The sequence below is a fragment of the Pectinophora gossypiella genome, chromosome 9, assembly GCF_024362695.1.
Source record: "Pectinophora gossypiella chromosome 9, ilPecGoss1.1, whole genome shotgun sequence".
Lineage (NCBI taxonomy): Eukaryota > Metazoa > Arthropoda > Insecta > Lepidoptera > Gelechiidae > Pectinophora > Pectinophora gossypiella.
The window spans coordinates 7,812,298-7,828,718 of record NC_065412.1 but is presented as its reverse complement, the minus strand read 5'-3'; the positions used below and the strand labels follow the sequence as shown (position 1 = coordinate 7,828,718).

General features: G+C 34.9%; 3 protein-coding genes across 7 annotated transcripts in view; 1 reads left to right on the top strand and 2 right to left on the bottom strand.

The window, feature by feature from the left end:
• The window catches only part of LOC126369505 (uncharacterized), a 37,532-nt gene that overhangs the window by 7,993 nt on the left and 13,118 nt on the right, over positions 1–16,421 (top strand). For all 4 annotated transcript variants that reach the window (XM_050013950.1, XM_050013953.1, XM_050013952.1 and 1 more), the window contains 2 exons: positions 16–133; positions 1,236–1,371. In XM_050013950.1, the coding sequence (XP_049869907.1) occupies positions 16–133; positions 1,236–1,371 (254 nt within the window). The remainder of the gene's footprint in view (positions 1–15; positions 134–1,235; positions 1,372–16,421) is intronic.
• On the bottom strand, positions 2,804–8,707 carry LOC126369542 (uncharacterized). 2 transcript variants are annotated; one of them, XM_050014029.1, is made up of 4 exons: positions 8,551–8,707; positions 5,960–6,133; positions 5,389–5,552; positions 2,804–4,984 (listed from the first exon to the last, which is right to left on the bottom strand). In XM_050014029.1, exons 1-4 carry the CDS (start codon positions 8,580–8,582, stop codon positions 4,809–4,811), a joined length of 546 nt encoding a protein of 181 aa, XP_049869986.1. In that variant the 5' UTR covers positions 8,583–8,707; the 3' UTR covers positions 2,804–4,808. The 2 variants fall into 2 exon arrangements, with proteins under 2 accessions (XP_049869986.1, XP_049869985.1); XM_050014028.1 differs by lacking the exon at positions 8,551–8,707 and adding an exon at positions 7,295–7,666.
• On the bottom strand, positions 11,637–15,603 carry LOC126369541 (uncharacterized). Its single transcript, XM_050014027.1, has 4 exons — positions 15,429–15,603; positions 14,188–14,298; positions 13,797–13,981; positions 11,637–12,900 (listed from the first exon to the last, which is right to left on the bottom strand). Exons 1-4 carry the CDS (start codon positions 15,539–15,541, stop codon positions 12,725–12,727), a joined length of 585 nt encoding a protein of 194 aa, XP_049869984.1. The 5' UTR covers positions 15,542–15,603; the 3' UTR covers positions 11,637–12,724.

The window sequence follows — 16,421 nt, the reverse complement described above, 5'->3', positions numbered from 1 at the left end:
GTCTCCTATTCACAGGGCAGGAAAATGGTCGAAAGCAGAAGTAAAAGATGCGTTAGAATCTCTGGAAGAGAAGGGTCTGACGCGAGCAATGTCGGAAGGTCTTTACGTCAGACAACATAGTGTTGATACTCAGGTAACTGATATTCTTATTAATATACCTACACTAAAGTAGCGCCACATAATAAACGGAAGCCAGCATGGAAAATTAAACCTTATAACGTTAAGGAAACGTCAAATGTAATCTCCAACCAACAAACGTAACTTGATTATAATATCAGTAACCTTTAGCCTCTTTCGTGCTTTTAATGAAGCTGAATACTGTTAATGCGAAAGAGACATGTCTCTTGTCTCTTTCGCGCTAAGCGATGTACTTTATCTGTTCTGCTGGCATTCTAATCATGTTACGATTGTTGGACAACACACGAAAAACAAGAAACTACTTCGACGGACAACTTTATTTTAATCTGTGTTTAGAAATAGTAAAGTCCTTCACTTACAATCAGTGCAAGACATAGACAAAAATAGTTTAAGAACTGTCAAACCGAATGTTTTTTTTTTCCGGAAACGCCACTTTAATAGTGCCCAATATACATTTTAAGTTAGTTCTACTTCATGTCCCTAATGATGCTTGAAGCGTACACCACTCGTTATAATACCTACTTAAAATACTCGCGTAATTACCATGTGGCGAATCGGATTCTGGTTTGTCTAACCATGAACCGAGCGGTTTAAACATAGATATTGCTTGGATCATGGGGAGAGGCTAATGATACCTCAAGTACCTGATTGCAAAACGACTTATTGATTGATTACCTTTGCTCAACATCGTTAAAATGATATTGCATTAAGCTAAATCACAAAGTTCGCTATGTTCACGTACTATATAGAGTAAAGAATACTAGTTCAGGAACTGTTTACTCTTAACTCTCCGCCCGGCACCAATTCGTATTGGGCGCTGACTTCTCCCCTCTTGGTCTTACTCTAGTAGTAGCTAGTAAATAGCCTTAAAGCGCTAATGAGAAGAGGGTGAGTGCATGAATTGTCTCGCTCGCACTTACGCGTTAGGCGGCACACGATTTGAATGAGATTTCTGTATGGAGGGTCCGGTGTGTGCATCCGATGCTTTGTGCAAAACGCGTCCAAATTAGTCGAGAGTGCGACCGGCCTTATACGGCAGACAGCTTATCACATAGCAAGTGGTGAAACAGACCCTGAGACAAGCATGTTTTATTCAGGTGGTGAAACAAATGCCGACGCTCTGTTCGTCGAGACAACCCAGCATCGCGGTCATTACCGCGCTGTATTGCGAAAAGCAAGCCGTCGACGCCATGATGGAAGATCAGGAGACCTACGTGCGGTATACTACTGTTGGTAAGTGGATTTCTCTATATTCCTTTACAGTACTTAAACATAGACAGCCTATAATATTATACATATAGGCTGCGCCCAGCTTTCCTCTCAAGCAACCATCGGCGCGTTCGCCACTACGCAGCTCTACTGTAGATTGGAGGTGTTCGGTCTAGTAGCCAAGCCATTCATCGGAGTTTTCAAGTGGATCATAATGCATTACGAAAATGATTTATTGAACTCACAGGACACTCACTACATCACACAAGAATAATGTTTCAATTTATGAAATAAATTAAAAACACCGTTAATGTGACAGGGCTCTAAAGTGTCTACATCACTAACTTGTAGTGATAAAACTCGTAATTGGGAATTGAACCAAATATTTGTCCTCAAATAAAATCTACATTTATTAGCTTGTTTCCCTGAATTTTATATTTATTTATAGAGTAGTTTACGAGTAATTCTGTGAATACGCACAATTATTACGTTGAAAGATAATGTCTGGTGACATTATTGTTAGGGAAAAACATGTTTTTCCCATTCATCTCATTGAAGAAAAGACAACCCTGTAATATTCCACACATACAATTTAGTGTACACCAATGCGCTAAAGGAATGCTACAATAATGGTTGCTTCGGGTTATTTCGGGATTGAGCCGAGCAAGACTAGATGTCTTGCTTGACTTAACAAAGCTGCTCTGCTATTGACATCCAAACTTTTTTTTGTAGTACGAAGTACATATAAGTATAATTATACTTCATTTAAAATAAGAATCTAGCCTTTTGACTAATAAGTAACTTAATTTTAAATTAAATTGCTGAGTATAACTAGGAATGTGACGTCCAATGATGATTATCATTGTAGCGAAATATTATTAACACAACCGCTCAAAAGACAAGTAAAGAGCTATGATGACGATCGATAAAATCTCCTAGGGTATACAGGTTTTAGGTATCGTTTCAATTGCAAATATTTCGTTTCAATAGCATTACAAATATTAAATGTAATCTGTACATATGAAACCAAATTCAGAGTTACATTAGGTCCCCAGTAAAAGTTTGGCAAAGGATGAATTATATCATTGGATCATTATTACACCTAGTTCTGTAAGGACATCTGGAATAATCCCATTAGTTCGTCGCCTTCGACTTTATGGTGCAATACTCGTAAATGTCAACGAAGACAGAGCGGAATAGTATTTTTTCAAGATTTAGGAGATAATATGCCTTATCCATCGATCTATGACATCACCCAGAAGTTATTCGGAAGGCCGTCGCGTCACTGGTCATATTATTAGATAGACCATGTCAATTAAGTTGGTCTTGTTAGGCTAATTTGAGCAATGTTTTGGAATTTTATTTCACATTTGTGTCATTATTAATTTGGCCTCGAAACAGTTGATATAACAAATTCCAATTTGAAACGGGATATGATTTAAAAAGAAAACTAAAGTTAATTAAGCAGTTTTTTTATTAATCAATATGCTTTCACTTATGTTGGTCGAGGCATTTTTCACTGGCTGGCTAAGATATCCGAAAACAAAAGACCGGATTAAATATCATTTTATATACTTAAAAAGAGTAAAAAAGTGGTCCCTTCCATACATTTTAAATTTAGTAGTACCAATACTCGCCACGTTTTAGTAGTTTCGTTAGGGGCCATATATTCGTATATTGTGACATGTGCTCGCTTTTGGCGTTCCATTTGCGCGCGTTTTAGCGGCTGCTATTCTAGTATGACGAGGGGCCTTCTGTTTACGTAGTATAGTTACTACGGTACAAGTATCTTAACACATACCGCTAAAAACAGTAATATTTAGCTGTATTTGATATGTTCAGTCATATTTTTTGTAATAGGCACAAAGAAGCGTTCTCTTTGCCGCACATGCAGGGATATTCATTTCTTAAAACCATCCCAGCTACTTTAGTAGCTAGTATTGTATACATTGAATTCATACTGATAGCTGCTGAAAAAGTACCTACAACTAATAACGTAACGAAATGATATAAATAATTTACAATTTATGTCAAAGCATAACAAATAACATGGCATATTATATAAGGAAACAGAGATTTATGAATGAAGAAATCCCGGGTCCACGTCATACAGTGTTTACAATATTAATTGCAATGCAGATAAGTTCTGTTTCTGGATCTTTTTACCTTAACCTATTTATAAGCACAGCTTATGAATGCGAATACATGCAGTAAAACAGGAATTCTAATTCTCTAATAGTTCTTAATTAAATACTAGACATAATTAATGTAAGGCCACTTTCTAGAGTATTTAGAAGCATAGTCACACTACAGAAAATACTGCAAAATCATTAGCTACCTACCTATTATAAAATGATATTTATTGTCAGTTTTTTACGGACTTTAAAAATGGTTATTTTTGTATTTTAATACAAAATTTTCAAAACTTTTTTTCGGTAATTATTCTTGCACATACAAATATGTTGCTCATCAAGTTTAGATGAATTATGTCTATAACACGTTCTGTAGTTTCTATCATTTTAGTAACAATTATCATATCCTTAACATGAAATAATAGGTATGTATATACCTACAACATAAAAAATATATTCTATACTTTATGGTGGGATTTTCTCGATGACTAAACATAGAAAGACATTAAGCCGCACAACAAGTGTTATACTTATAACTATAAAAATAATTAGGTAATAAAATAAATTAAGTATACTATATTATATCTGCTCTGTAGGTATAATAAATGTTCAATCACTAGGGTATTTATAAATAAAAATCGCTAATAAATTAAAATAGTCAATCATTAAATTACATGAATTGAACTATGGAATAATGAAATAACACACACTTATTTGTGTCTTCACAAAACTAAATGCAATGTCAAGATAGGTATCACTGGGTAATAAATGCGCTATAATAAATAACGTCAAAATAAAATTGGTCTTCTCACTAGTTTGATTCATTAGTTCGACCGTTGAACTATAGGTAGTGAGATTTCATTCCCATTTTGTTCGACGGTCGAAGTAGCGAGAATTAAAGTGACACTTATTGCACTTCAGTATTTTGCTATGTTTTTAGCAAAATTTTGCAGATTTACATGTTGTCTGGGCGAATAGAATATACCAGAGTCAAAAAACGAGGTTCAACTAGTAGTAACTCAAGTAAATGCAGTAGAACCAATGAGACTTTAATTTTCAACTTCGACGATCAAACTAATGAGAACAAATGAATAAAACTATTTATTATTAGTTATTTCATGAACTAAGTAATAATTTTTAAATGTAATTATTATTATTATTATATTACTCAGTAATCTGAATACTCATGCTCAATAATCTAGTTGTCCTGCATTTTCTATAGTGTGATGATAAGATAGCAGGGACTCAATATCAAATACATACTAACAAATATATTTCTATGAATGCAATAAAATCAATACTTTTTATACAACCTTGTAAGTATCTAAATTATACAAATTTAAATTCTAACTTATTAACTTTTTGTACATCACCGTATACAGTCAGATATCTGATATAGTCTATACTGTGCTTCAGGTCTACCTGCCCAAGGTATGAATCCCCTTTGTAGATTTCCACAGCAGGACCCCGATAGGTTATCTTAAACTCAAAATCAAATGAAGAATCTGAAAATATATAAAAAAAAATGTTTTATTTGCATTATTACCTATATTTTGCATAAAACATAATGAAAAAATTTTGGATTCCATATCGCGATCTTGTAGTATGTTGTATTAGATATCACATGCTTTCATAGTGAAGACTGCATCATTTCACATTATTGGCTAACAAAACATATTCCATACTAATATTATAACTGCAATAGCAACTATCTGTCGGTTTCTTTTTCACATTGATGGACTGAATTGGATGAATATTGACTCAAAAGTCTGTGAAAGATATAGGGTACTTTCCACAGATGAACTTAAGTGTAATTTCCAGGAACAAACAATTATTAGGTATATACCTGGATAACAGAACTCTACAGTTATATAGGTTAAGCTAGCGAATAATAGTTTTAAATTCTCACCTCCAAACAATTCTGATGGACTATCTGAATTTATAGTTTCTACATTTCCATTTATTATTGTTTTTAAGTAAGTTTTGTCTTCGTTAAATCGCACCTCTACTTGACAGGCAATGTTTTGATAGTCTGGCATTCCATTTGAATCTGTTACCAGGTTTACTGTAAGCCTGAAATAAATGGAACATTAGCATTATAATAATATGTTGGAATTTGGAGAGATCCTAACAAAAATGTATTAGATATCCATTGCTTAATTTTATCAATCGTCCTACTTGTTATCTGTCAGCAATACCTATATACAATAAAAAACAATCTATAATTGACCTTTAACAAGTTTTTCTTTGGTAAATATATTCGATTTTTGACAAAACTTCAGTCTGACAATCTACAGGTCAGATAGAACTTATTTTATCTAAGCTGTACATACCATAATTATGACGCGTATTATATTCTTTTTTTTCTTATAGGTACCTACCAGTAACTTTAAAATAGTGATGATGTTTATCACTGAACACTTGACTATGAAATGATCAAATGACTCATTAGTAAAGAAATTGTGCAAAATAGTACTCACAATTGCGGCTGGTTTGTCATTTGCCCTGAGATCAGGATGTTGTCCTCATATTGTAGTTTTCTCGGCAGCAGGAACATTGTCTCGTTTTCTGTCTGCGGCTGTGGCCAAGGCGGTGCCCCTTGCGTGTTCCCGTTCAAATGAACACCGTACGACTCCTCATTCTGCACTTGATTTCTAAAATAATCCCACTTATGAGTAACACATTAACTTTGTATTATTAGTACGACCATCGACCGACATTTACGTATAATTATAACTCTACAGAATACTAACCAGTGTTGCCAACTTTATTTTCACCAGCCCACCAAATGCGGCCGTGCAAACCACCAGAAACCACTAAAACTGAGCGGTCTCTCGAACCACCAGAATTTCACTAGATAAAATACATACATACATACATAAACTCACGCCTACTTCCCACCGGGGTAAGCAGAGACTATAGAATCACTAGACAACCCAAAGCCGAATCAGTGCAATCAGATCGTGGGATGTTTTTCCCCCTCTTTAGCGCCGCGTCGTAGGTAAAGACGTGCTAGAGACAGGGTAAATTATTCAATTATTATTAATAATGACTCCTTAATAATATGCCATATAATTTGCACTTAGCAACTGGATCACCAGTGCTTTCGACTATTTGCAACCAATCCCTTAAAACTGGGTCACGTAACCAACAATCACGAAACTTTTGGGTGTACTGTGGCTTAGGCATCTTGATCTTACTCAATCTGAAACTTATTGTATGTATTATGTACTAATAAATAAACTATATTGGTTCTTTCGCTCAAGTAACTCATAAACCATATTCGGTTGTGTTAGTGGTTAAATTCGTCACTTACCGCTAACTGGAAGGACTCTAATCCACTAAAAAATCCACTAGCCACTAAAACTAATATTTTTTCGCCGAACCACATGTCTAAACCACCAGATCTAGTGGAAAATCCACTAAGTTGGCAACACTGATACTAACAATAGGTTATTTTATTGCCCAGCGGCGTCTTATCACAAGATAACCAAGTAACACTTTATTGATCTATTGTGATAAACTCTATGTTTACCGGCAAGAGTTTGTAGGTATATCACCTATGTGTTAAAGCTCTATTTTCTTTTTTTGCACTCATAAAACGTCCATCGTAATCTCCACTTTCGTTTTGTTTGACGTTTTCTTTTCTATCTATTCCCGATTTTTTTTGCTTTGTCGATTGACATTGACATTCAACATATGCGTTCGGGAATGTTCACAATTTGAAGAAAAAGTAAGAATTCATTAATTGTGTTTCGTACGCTAGAGTACGTAAATTATGCATAACATAATACATGTTCATTATGTATGATTACCTATTATCGATAGCCCCGGATATGCAATCCCAACAAGCTTTCAACATTTTTATTTTTGGCCGAACACGGATTAACTTCACTACACTACACGTCAGTCTTATAAGAGATATTCATCAACAACTACCTGTTTTAGATCGATCTAGTGATTTAGGAGGTGACGTAATTTGGAAAATAAACACACCGATGCTGCATAACCTCGGTATGTCTGTCGCGGCACTGTACACGTATTCGTGGGTGAAGACTACTGTTAATACTGGTGGTGTAATGAATCGAGTAGCTCGTACTCGCTCCCACGACGCTGCATAGTAAATGCCGAGACGAGACGCAGTAAAAACGAAAACTTGTTCTCTAAATTTGATGTGCGTGGTCCAGACGCACACACCTTCATTGTAATACGCGAGGTGAGACGATGTAGTAGTAGCGATAACGATAGCGAAGGAACGCACCTAACAAGCTCGTAGTTGGTTAGAACGTTACCGTGAATTATTTAAGACGACAATAGAGTACCAGACGTACTATAATAAAAATCAGAAAAAAAAACCGTGGTAGCCTTGTTCGAAGAACGCGTGCGTGACTTAGGTACCTACATCATAGTGTACCTGGTTCGAATGGCAGCTCGGCCTCTACACTACTGAATTCGATTTTATGAGTTTGAATTTATGTTTGGATCTCCGATCGGCTCGCTCCCTTTTACATGAGACTTAAACATACCTGACGAGGAGTGGCTGTACTAACTATACGTCTGTCTACATGGTGCTATCTGCTATGTTATAGGTAGGTAATAAAAATCCATGAAAAACAGGAGTTAATAAAAACCTTATGAGGTTCATGTATGAAACTATGAAAAGATTGATGACTGTGAAGGAAGCAAAAGAAGTATGTCAGGATCGATGGAAATGGATTTCCATAGTCTCAATTTACCCCGGTGGAAAATAGGCGTGAACTTATGTATATAATATGTAACTCCCGCATGCTAATCGATAAGTAGATTTAAATGAAGCTAATCGGTACTGTAGAAGACTAAAAGTTTAGGTACTAAAGTTTTTACCGTAACGTAAAGACGTACATAATGTTTCAATATAGTATGCATACATACATAGATTCAGAAATGGGAGAATGGGCAGAATGTGAGAATGGGCCGAGCAATTAATCAAAGCCAACAAGCAGCTGAAAGTGTCCTATGTTTTTTTATTTGCTCTCAGGGCCTTACCAGCATAGAAGCTATAGTATAGCAAGTTGTATTATTAAGAACTTACCCTTCGAAGAATTCCTCCCTGTCCTCTCCCATATAATATAACCTCTTGCGACCGCGATTTCCAAACACAATAGTCGAACAAAAGGTTTGGATTTTCAAAAGAACATTCAGTCTTACGACTTTATTATCGACATTCTGCCACCTATAAGACTTTTCCTCCTTGTGACTTACATTTATATTCAGCTTGGAAAATTATCAATTCAACTGTATGTGGTCACAATTCCACTAATATAGAAAATTATGCAGCTATCTTATTGGTAATGTAATGTGTAGGTAATGATGTGTGATGTACACACGGTCAATATGTTTACTATTACTTTTGAATCAGTTAAGTTTCATTCTCTAACAGAACACAATCTACAACGAACAAGTTTTCACAATGGTCTTAAAACTTTCTGCAATAGTAACATACTATACTATATATAAGCATATCAATGTTGCAATTAACTTGTGGGTCGTGACTCAATTGCGTGACTAATCGCGGCGACATATTATCGGTTAAAAAAAACTCTACCTTCTGCTGTTTCCTCCGTGAAAGAAGAGCGTGATTACGAGTTGTTGTGACTTTCAAAGCATTTAGCATATTATGGTAGTTTCAATGCGACGATGTAAATCTTTCTTTATTTTAGAATTGCTTTGTGTGTTCAACGCTTAAAACCAACCTACTGTAACATGTATGATAGTTTGTTAAACTATAAAGTATCTATGACAGTTCCTCGTACTCGTATCTGTATACCTTAGTGCTTAACAATGAGAGACTTTCCAGGCTACGTTCACCAAAAGCTATACTAGATGGCGTTGTACAGTACTCCATACAAAAATCTCATTATTACAGTGTGCCATCTAACGCGTAAGTGCGCGCTTTCTCCCCCTTACTGTTTAGTAGCTTACGGCCATAAGACTAAAGTAAGACCCAGACGGGGTGCGTGAGGTCGGCGCCTGATACGAATTGGTGCGCGACGGTCAATTATCATTCTTTTATTCTATGGCGAGTTTCAATATAATCGTTTCCGATCGATACGAAACTAGGCTACGAAATATTCTATAATGCACTAGTTCATTTTACTTAGTCACAGTTAGTAATCGATCAAATATGTTCTTCGATATACCTACGTACATACCTACCTACGGTAATCGAACTATCGCACACATTCTTTAAATTCCTAATAGGATTCTATTTCTGTACACTACTTATTATAAGCTTCGAGTGCAGTGCGCGGCTGGATTATAAATTAGATTAAATTTGATCAATAAATTAATGTTTTTATAGACTGGTGGTTTTAGTAATTACTACATAGGTAGGTTACCCATTGAGTTTGAAACGTCTTTCGTGTAATCATGATTTCACCGGATTTTATGTACGAATTTGCAAATGTTGTCACGTTTCGTTTCGTTATTCACATTCAGCATGATGTGCATTGCGTACTGGTATTTCCCCGTGTTTTACCTGAGTTTTCCAGCTACCTAGTGTTTAATGAATAAATCGGATAATACCGACATGGAGAGTCCCTGGAAAGAATCTTATAATTTGTCCTCGTTTATTTTAAACTTGTCGGGTGGATCTTCCAGTATGAAGAAGTTAAAACTTTGCTACAATCAAAGAGCAAAAGTGCAGTCAGTGAACCTAGTCAATTATTTGTAAACAGTGGTGAAATTATGAATCATTAGTTGTCATAATTATACAATTTATGTTTTTGTAGGTATTTTTGGTCTATTACAGAAACGACATGTAACCAAGAGGTATTAAGTGCAATCATTTAATTTATTACTTTGCAAGAAACTGATTGGACCTTATCGTATGGCAACATACGTAATTTCTGACTGGTTATTTTAAAAAAGAGAAAACATTCCAGAATATTATGCTGTTCGCGGTAATGATATTGATTTCGCGTGTACAAAGATCCACCCTGTTACTCACTTCTAACATCGGAAATCTCTAGAATCTAGGTGAAATAGTATTTTTTGGCCATAGCTGTTCATAATTTACTTTTACTAATAAACATTCGCCGAGGTTATAGTCGTTGTAGGCTTTGGCAGACATTTTAAGGTACCTAAGAAGGTAGGTACTTCTAAAGCCGCCCACGTGATACCAGTTCCAACTAATTGCACGCAAATGACTTCGTGGGAGGAGTGAAGGACTTCTCTGTGGTCATTTTATTTTACTTGATAATAATAAATATTCTGGTCAAATTGCAAAGAAAGGTAGAAACATAATTTATTTGCTTTAACATTAGTAATATAAATACAGATGTCAGTGTGAACATACACACATTGTAAATAATACTTGGTTTATTATACTTACACGTATAATACTTATCTGAAAAAATGCATTATTTGACTTATGTAACCTAATTTTTACTGTGATCCTGTGTGTTGATTGTGTCTCAGATTCGTTATTAGTGTAACTTACATGCAATTTGCTAGTAAGAGGATCTGTCCTTTTACTAGCACTTCGATGCAAGAGGCAAGGTGATTGGACTCTTAATAGGATACGACGAATTCATTAAAAAACATCATAGAAGGGATGGTAGAAGGAAAGAGAGGAAGGGAACGTTTACCTACATGGAACAAATTAAAGAGAAGGCGAACATCGTGTCTTATAAGGATGTTAAAGAATTGATCCTTGATAGACAAGAATAGAGAATGCTACACCGAAAGAGCGTGGCTCTTAAATTGATGACGGCAATTCTAATATGCACAAAGTAAACTGAATAAGTGGCCCTTGGGTACCAAAGCAAAAAAATATAATAAAATTGTGTGTGTTACACACATTCTAGTTAGAACGACGAACGATGAAGCGTCACAGAGAATATAAGCATATCATAATCACTGAAGTAAAGCAAGGGATATTCATGCGTGTCTTCGGCAAATAGGTATACCTCATTGATATCAATGATAGTTGTATATCATTGATATACCTACTTAATATTTAGTGTCTTATATTGTGAGCTTTATAGTTGACTTTGAAAATGATTAAAATCTCCGCTAAGGTTATATATAACAACATTAATACTATGCTTAGTCGTACCTATAGATCCTAAATCGATTACTTAGGTAAAAAATACAGAAAATGAAATACTAATTAAGTATATTAACAATCTTTTTATTCAATCTTATTAAACGAACCAAGTATAAAATACTAAAATGTACATTATTATTAAAAAATATGAGGTAGATAAATTATATTACATTATAATACTTTATAATAACTACGTACCTATCTAGTTAATACGTACAGCTGGTAACAAACGAACATTACGTTTACATTATTACTATGTCCCGTAAAGTATCTATACTTCGACAGTAATCCTTGACAATTCGCTTTGTGTTTTAACAATGAATGACATTGTAAGAAACACTTGTGACAGGCCATGTACATCTGTGAGGTCATAAATAATTGTAAATAGCACCATACTCATTGCCACACAGAGATTCCTTGTCTTTTGGAGTCACCAAAAATATTGGCGCCTAAGTCACTTACACTGATTTATAACTGACTAAAACAAATCGGGTGATCAATCAACAACTGTTGCGTCTTTCGTTGTGTGTGACATACTTCATACAAAAATATCCTTCTCCTTAACGGCTTGCGGCTTATATAGACTAAAGTGGCCCCCATCGAGGGGGTGAGGTAGATCAAGCTCGCACCAAGCTTGTATTGGTGCGGGGCGGAGTATCCATTTTATTTTGAAATAATTGTTTATTCTCTGGTTGCGTCATAATGTAGTTACAGAAGCAATTCGTTCAAAAGTAGTAGTAACCCCCAAGAACTTTTATAATTTTGGTGTTATTTTTCCAATCGTTGACTAGTAAAATCTCTCTTTAAGCTTGTTCCTAATCTTCTTTTTACTCCTTTTTCTTACTCTCTATTCTTCTCTTCACCAGCAAACATTTGAATCTAAAGGTTCGTGCTATTATTCTTATCGTGTGGGTTGTGAAGTGGAATACCAACCTCATCAACCCTGGTGTCAGGGTTATTACTGAGCCGCCAAAGGCCTCTGACATGGCAGGTTTGTGCTCATCGTGGCCTTATTCGATCTCTTTTTTACTGCTTTCCTCCGCAGCCTTGAATATCCTACAACTCTTATTCTTCATGAATCAATCTTCATGGATGATTGAGCATGGTCATGCATATAGCATGATGTGACGTAGTCCAACATACTTCAGTTCTCATTTTACCCCAATACAAAGCTCAGTTGTTCGACCTTATGGACATCTCCTCCAACTGTTAAGTACTGGATAGCTTCCATCCCCAACTCCGATTCACAGTCTTGTATAGCAGCTGATTCCTTGAGATTAAGCCCGATTCTGTTCTTTGTATTCATCGTGAATTTCATGGTGAAATTGTTATCTGAAAGGAAATAACCAAAAAATATGAATGATTGGATTCACTTGGTCTGTCCTCTTTTTTAAGGTATAGGTAAAAATACAATCTGCGAACAAGGACTATTATAGCTTATTCTTCACATTAGTATTTTTATTCATACCTAATTAAAATTAATTATGGATTTAATGCATGGCATTTTAATATCGATAAAACTTTTAGAGCAACATACAAAAGTTTTTTTTTTATATTAACAAAGCAGGATGTGGCGTCCACCTCTCTGTTGCTAAGAACATTACGCGCGGCACGACGCAAGTTATTTAAAGATAATTTTCAAATGATTCGTGACTAAGAATATATCCTACAGATAGAGTAAACCTAAAGTATAATCTCATCCATACGAAGTTGAAACAACGTCATTCGACTGTTTCATCTTCATTTAGTTCACTTTTTGATGTGACATGTAACGACTTAGTCTGAAACCGCAAGCAGCTGTTCGGCTAAGTACTAAAAAGTAGCCTAAAGAGAATTTGAGTTAGAAAACTTGATGGACACTCGCATACATAACATTAGAAGTGATGGACAAAGATACGATACCCTCCTGTTTAATAAAAGAAGAATTGTACCCTAGGACACATTTATCTATAGGTATTTATAAGTTACCTTAGGCCCAAAGCACGTCTAATCTTAAATCTCTTTTGTTTGAGTATTTTGTATGGGTTAGGTGCAAAGTTAGAACTATAACCTTACACAGACACTACACAGATGAGTGAGTGACGTCTTATCCCGAGCGCGCAAGCGAGTTAGACAGTCCTTACTTACGTCTTACAGACTAGGGGGTGTTGTGGTTATCAAGTTCGTAACGGTGCGGGGCGAAGAGTGTCTCTTCAATACGTAGTATTATTGCTTATTTTATAACTTACCTATAAATAGTTCTGTAGCCTGCATCCCCTCATCTACCTCCTTGCGGGCTCCGTTTACTATAGTGTTGAACGTTATCATGTCTTTAGTGCTCGTATCACTGGGGAAATCCAACCTGACCTGGCAAGCCACGTTAAAATGGTCCGGTTTACCTTCCTCATTTGCTGCCATCAAATTCACTGTTAATCTGAAATTTAAATGTTTTTTTTTTTTAATTTTTTTATTTTAAAAATTAAAAAGAAATCCACAAATCTTTGGAATCTCTTTGTATATTATGCCCGACTGTCAAGACTTTAGTGACCTTTTCAAGACGTAAGCTACCCTATGTAGATATATTCTTCAAGTATTATACTATTAGGTATAATGTATCATATAGTTATCCAAAGTACTTACACAGTATGGCCATCCTTCATGAGTCCTGTGACAATGATTTCGTTTCCAACGTTCAAGATTCGTGGTACTTTGAAAATTTCTTTATTCACTGCGCCTTCTATTTCTGCGTTTCTGTAAAAGAAGGTATATTTTGTTTTAATATTTTTACTTTATGAACCACATAGTATGTATCGAGGTCGACAGTATGTATCATTTTCACGATACGATCACAGTAATCTATGTTGCCTGGAAGAAATTGCTGCATGAGCAATAACACCGCCTGTTGTGCCTTTATATATCTATCTATATCTTGTGTCCATTGTGCTCAATAAAGTATTTATATATTTATTCGTATCACCGACGCGTATTATGTCATGAACTCGGGTGTGGAGGCAGTCTAACCTACACTAAACGGTACGCCTAGTTACAATTATAGTTATACTATTTAATATTCAGTGCCTATATAATTCATACATAATTCTATATAATTCATTAATTTAAGTAGTTTATTAAACAGAAGCTCCCAGATATTTTTCCATACTAATATTTTTGCTTTGTTTGTAATAAAACACCAAGAATGCATGTGAGAACAATATATTTACTTAATGTCAATATCAAAACGTGTCTTATCGTCTGTTAATCTTTAAAAAATATAAAACATGTGTTTTCTGCAAGGCTTAATTAGTATACTTAATTAATATTCTTATTTATTTTCGTGAATAATTGGAATTCACTTCAGCATCGAATACCGTCTGTTGATATTACTTATATGTCCTATGATATAATCCAAATTATATTTTAAATTATACCTGTCATTTTCTTATCCGGAAAAAAGGAAAGGGACAGATGATTGACAGCTGTTAATTTTAAAATGATTGAGTGAATGACTGAATCAATCAATCAATAATAAAAACATAGGCGGCCTTATTGCAACCCGGCCGGCGGTTGCTTATGAATAACCCGGGTTAATCAAATAGGCATCCCATTTAGCGTGAACTGTTAACATAAGTCTATCGGGTTATTGGTACAACTCGCAATATATTATTACGGAAATTGTAACCTATTAGGTACGTCACGAAAACGTGATAAAATATAAAAAAAATATTGTTATGTTGTTCTTGGCTTAAATCAGCTATTTTCTAAATTAGCTATTTTCAGATATCCTGCGCCGTTTCAAACATTAATTATTTATTTTTAAACAAGCCACGATCACGTTGTTTCTAATCAGAGACTAAAAAAATAAATAGTTACAATTTACTTACCGTTTATTTAAACAATCGTTATGAATTGATCCAGGTAAATCCATCACGATAGGTTTAGCTTGCACCACGCTAATGAAGAAAGCCACAAAACACAATATAATTTGAAAATGCATTATAACAACCACGCACTTTTTTATAACCCAATAAATAAAATCACTAGTAACGGGTTACTGCAACAAACTCTACCGCGAAACTAATTTATTATTTATATTTCAATTATTATATATCTATGTAGTGTGTTATACGTCATTAGAAGCATGAATGAACGGTTTACGGGAAAACAAAGATTTAATACCATATATAATGATTCAATAAATCAATTATCCTAAAACATAAGCACGAACTGCCGATATGTTTGTATGGAATTATTACTAAAACTTTGGATATTTGTCCATTTTTTCCGCACAGTAATTTTTTGTTCACTTTTGGACTTTCATTTTTTATGCGATGACGTATTTCTGACATGTATTGTGACGTAGTTGATACTGTTATCGAATTTTACAAATGGCATTAGGCAGGTAATTTTATTACCTTCATAAAATTTTAATAACAGACTATTAGCACCGTTTAAACGTACTTACAAAATTTTGAGACACGGGACCTTACAATAAATATTACAAATTAAGTAAATTGTTTTATTTCACACAATGCATGCATTTTAATGCATTTTCGGAGGTATGTGACCTAATCTGTATTGGGCTGGTTTTCCCTTCGCGGGTTGGAAGGTCAGACAGGCAGTCGCTTCTGTAAATAACCGGACCTGTCAAATCTTCAGGTTAGGTAAGCGGACCTTGTGAAAAACGGGATAGTGCTAGGGAGCATTATCCCGCTCATATCATCTCCCTAGATGAGGATGACACTATTTGAGAGTCACACAAAAAAGTCAAAAAAATAGAGTCGCCTTATATGTACAGTCATGAGCAATATAATGTACCCACTTTAGGACTCTGTCGCACTAATATAAAATATTTGACATTTAGTGAGACTTACAGT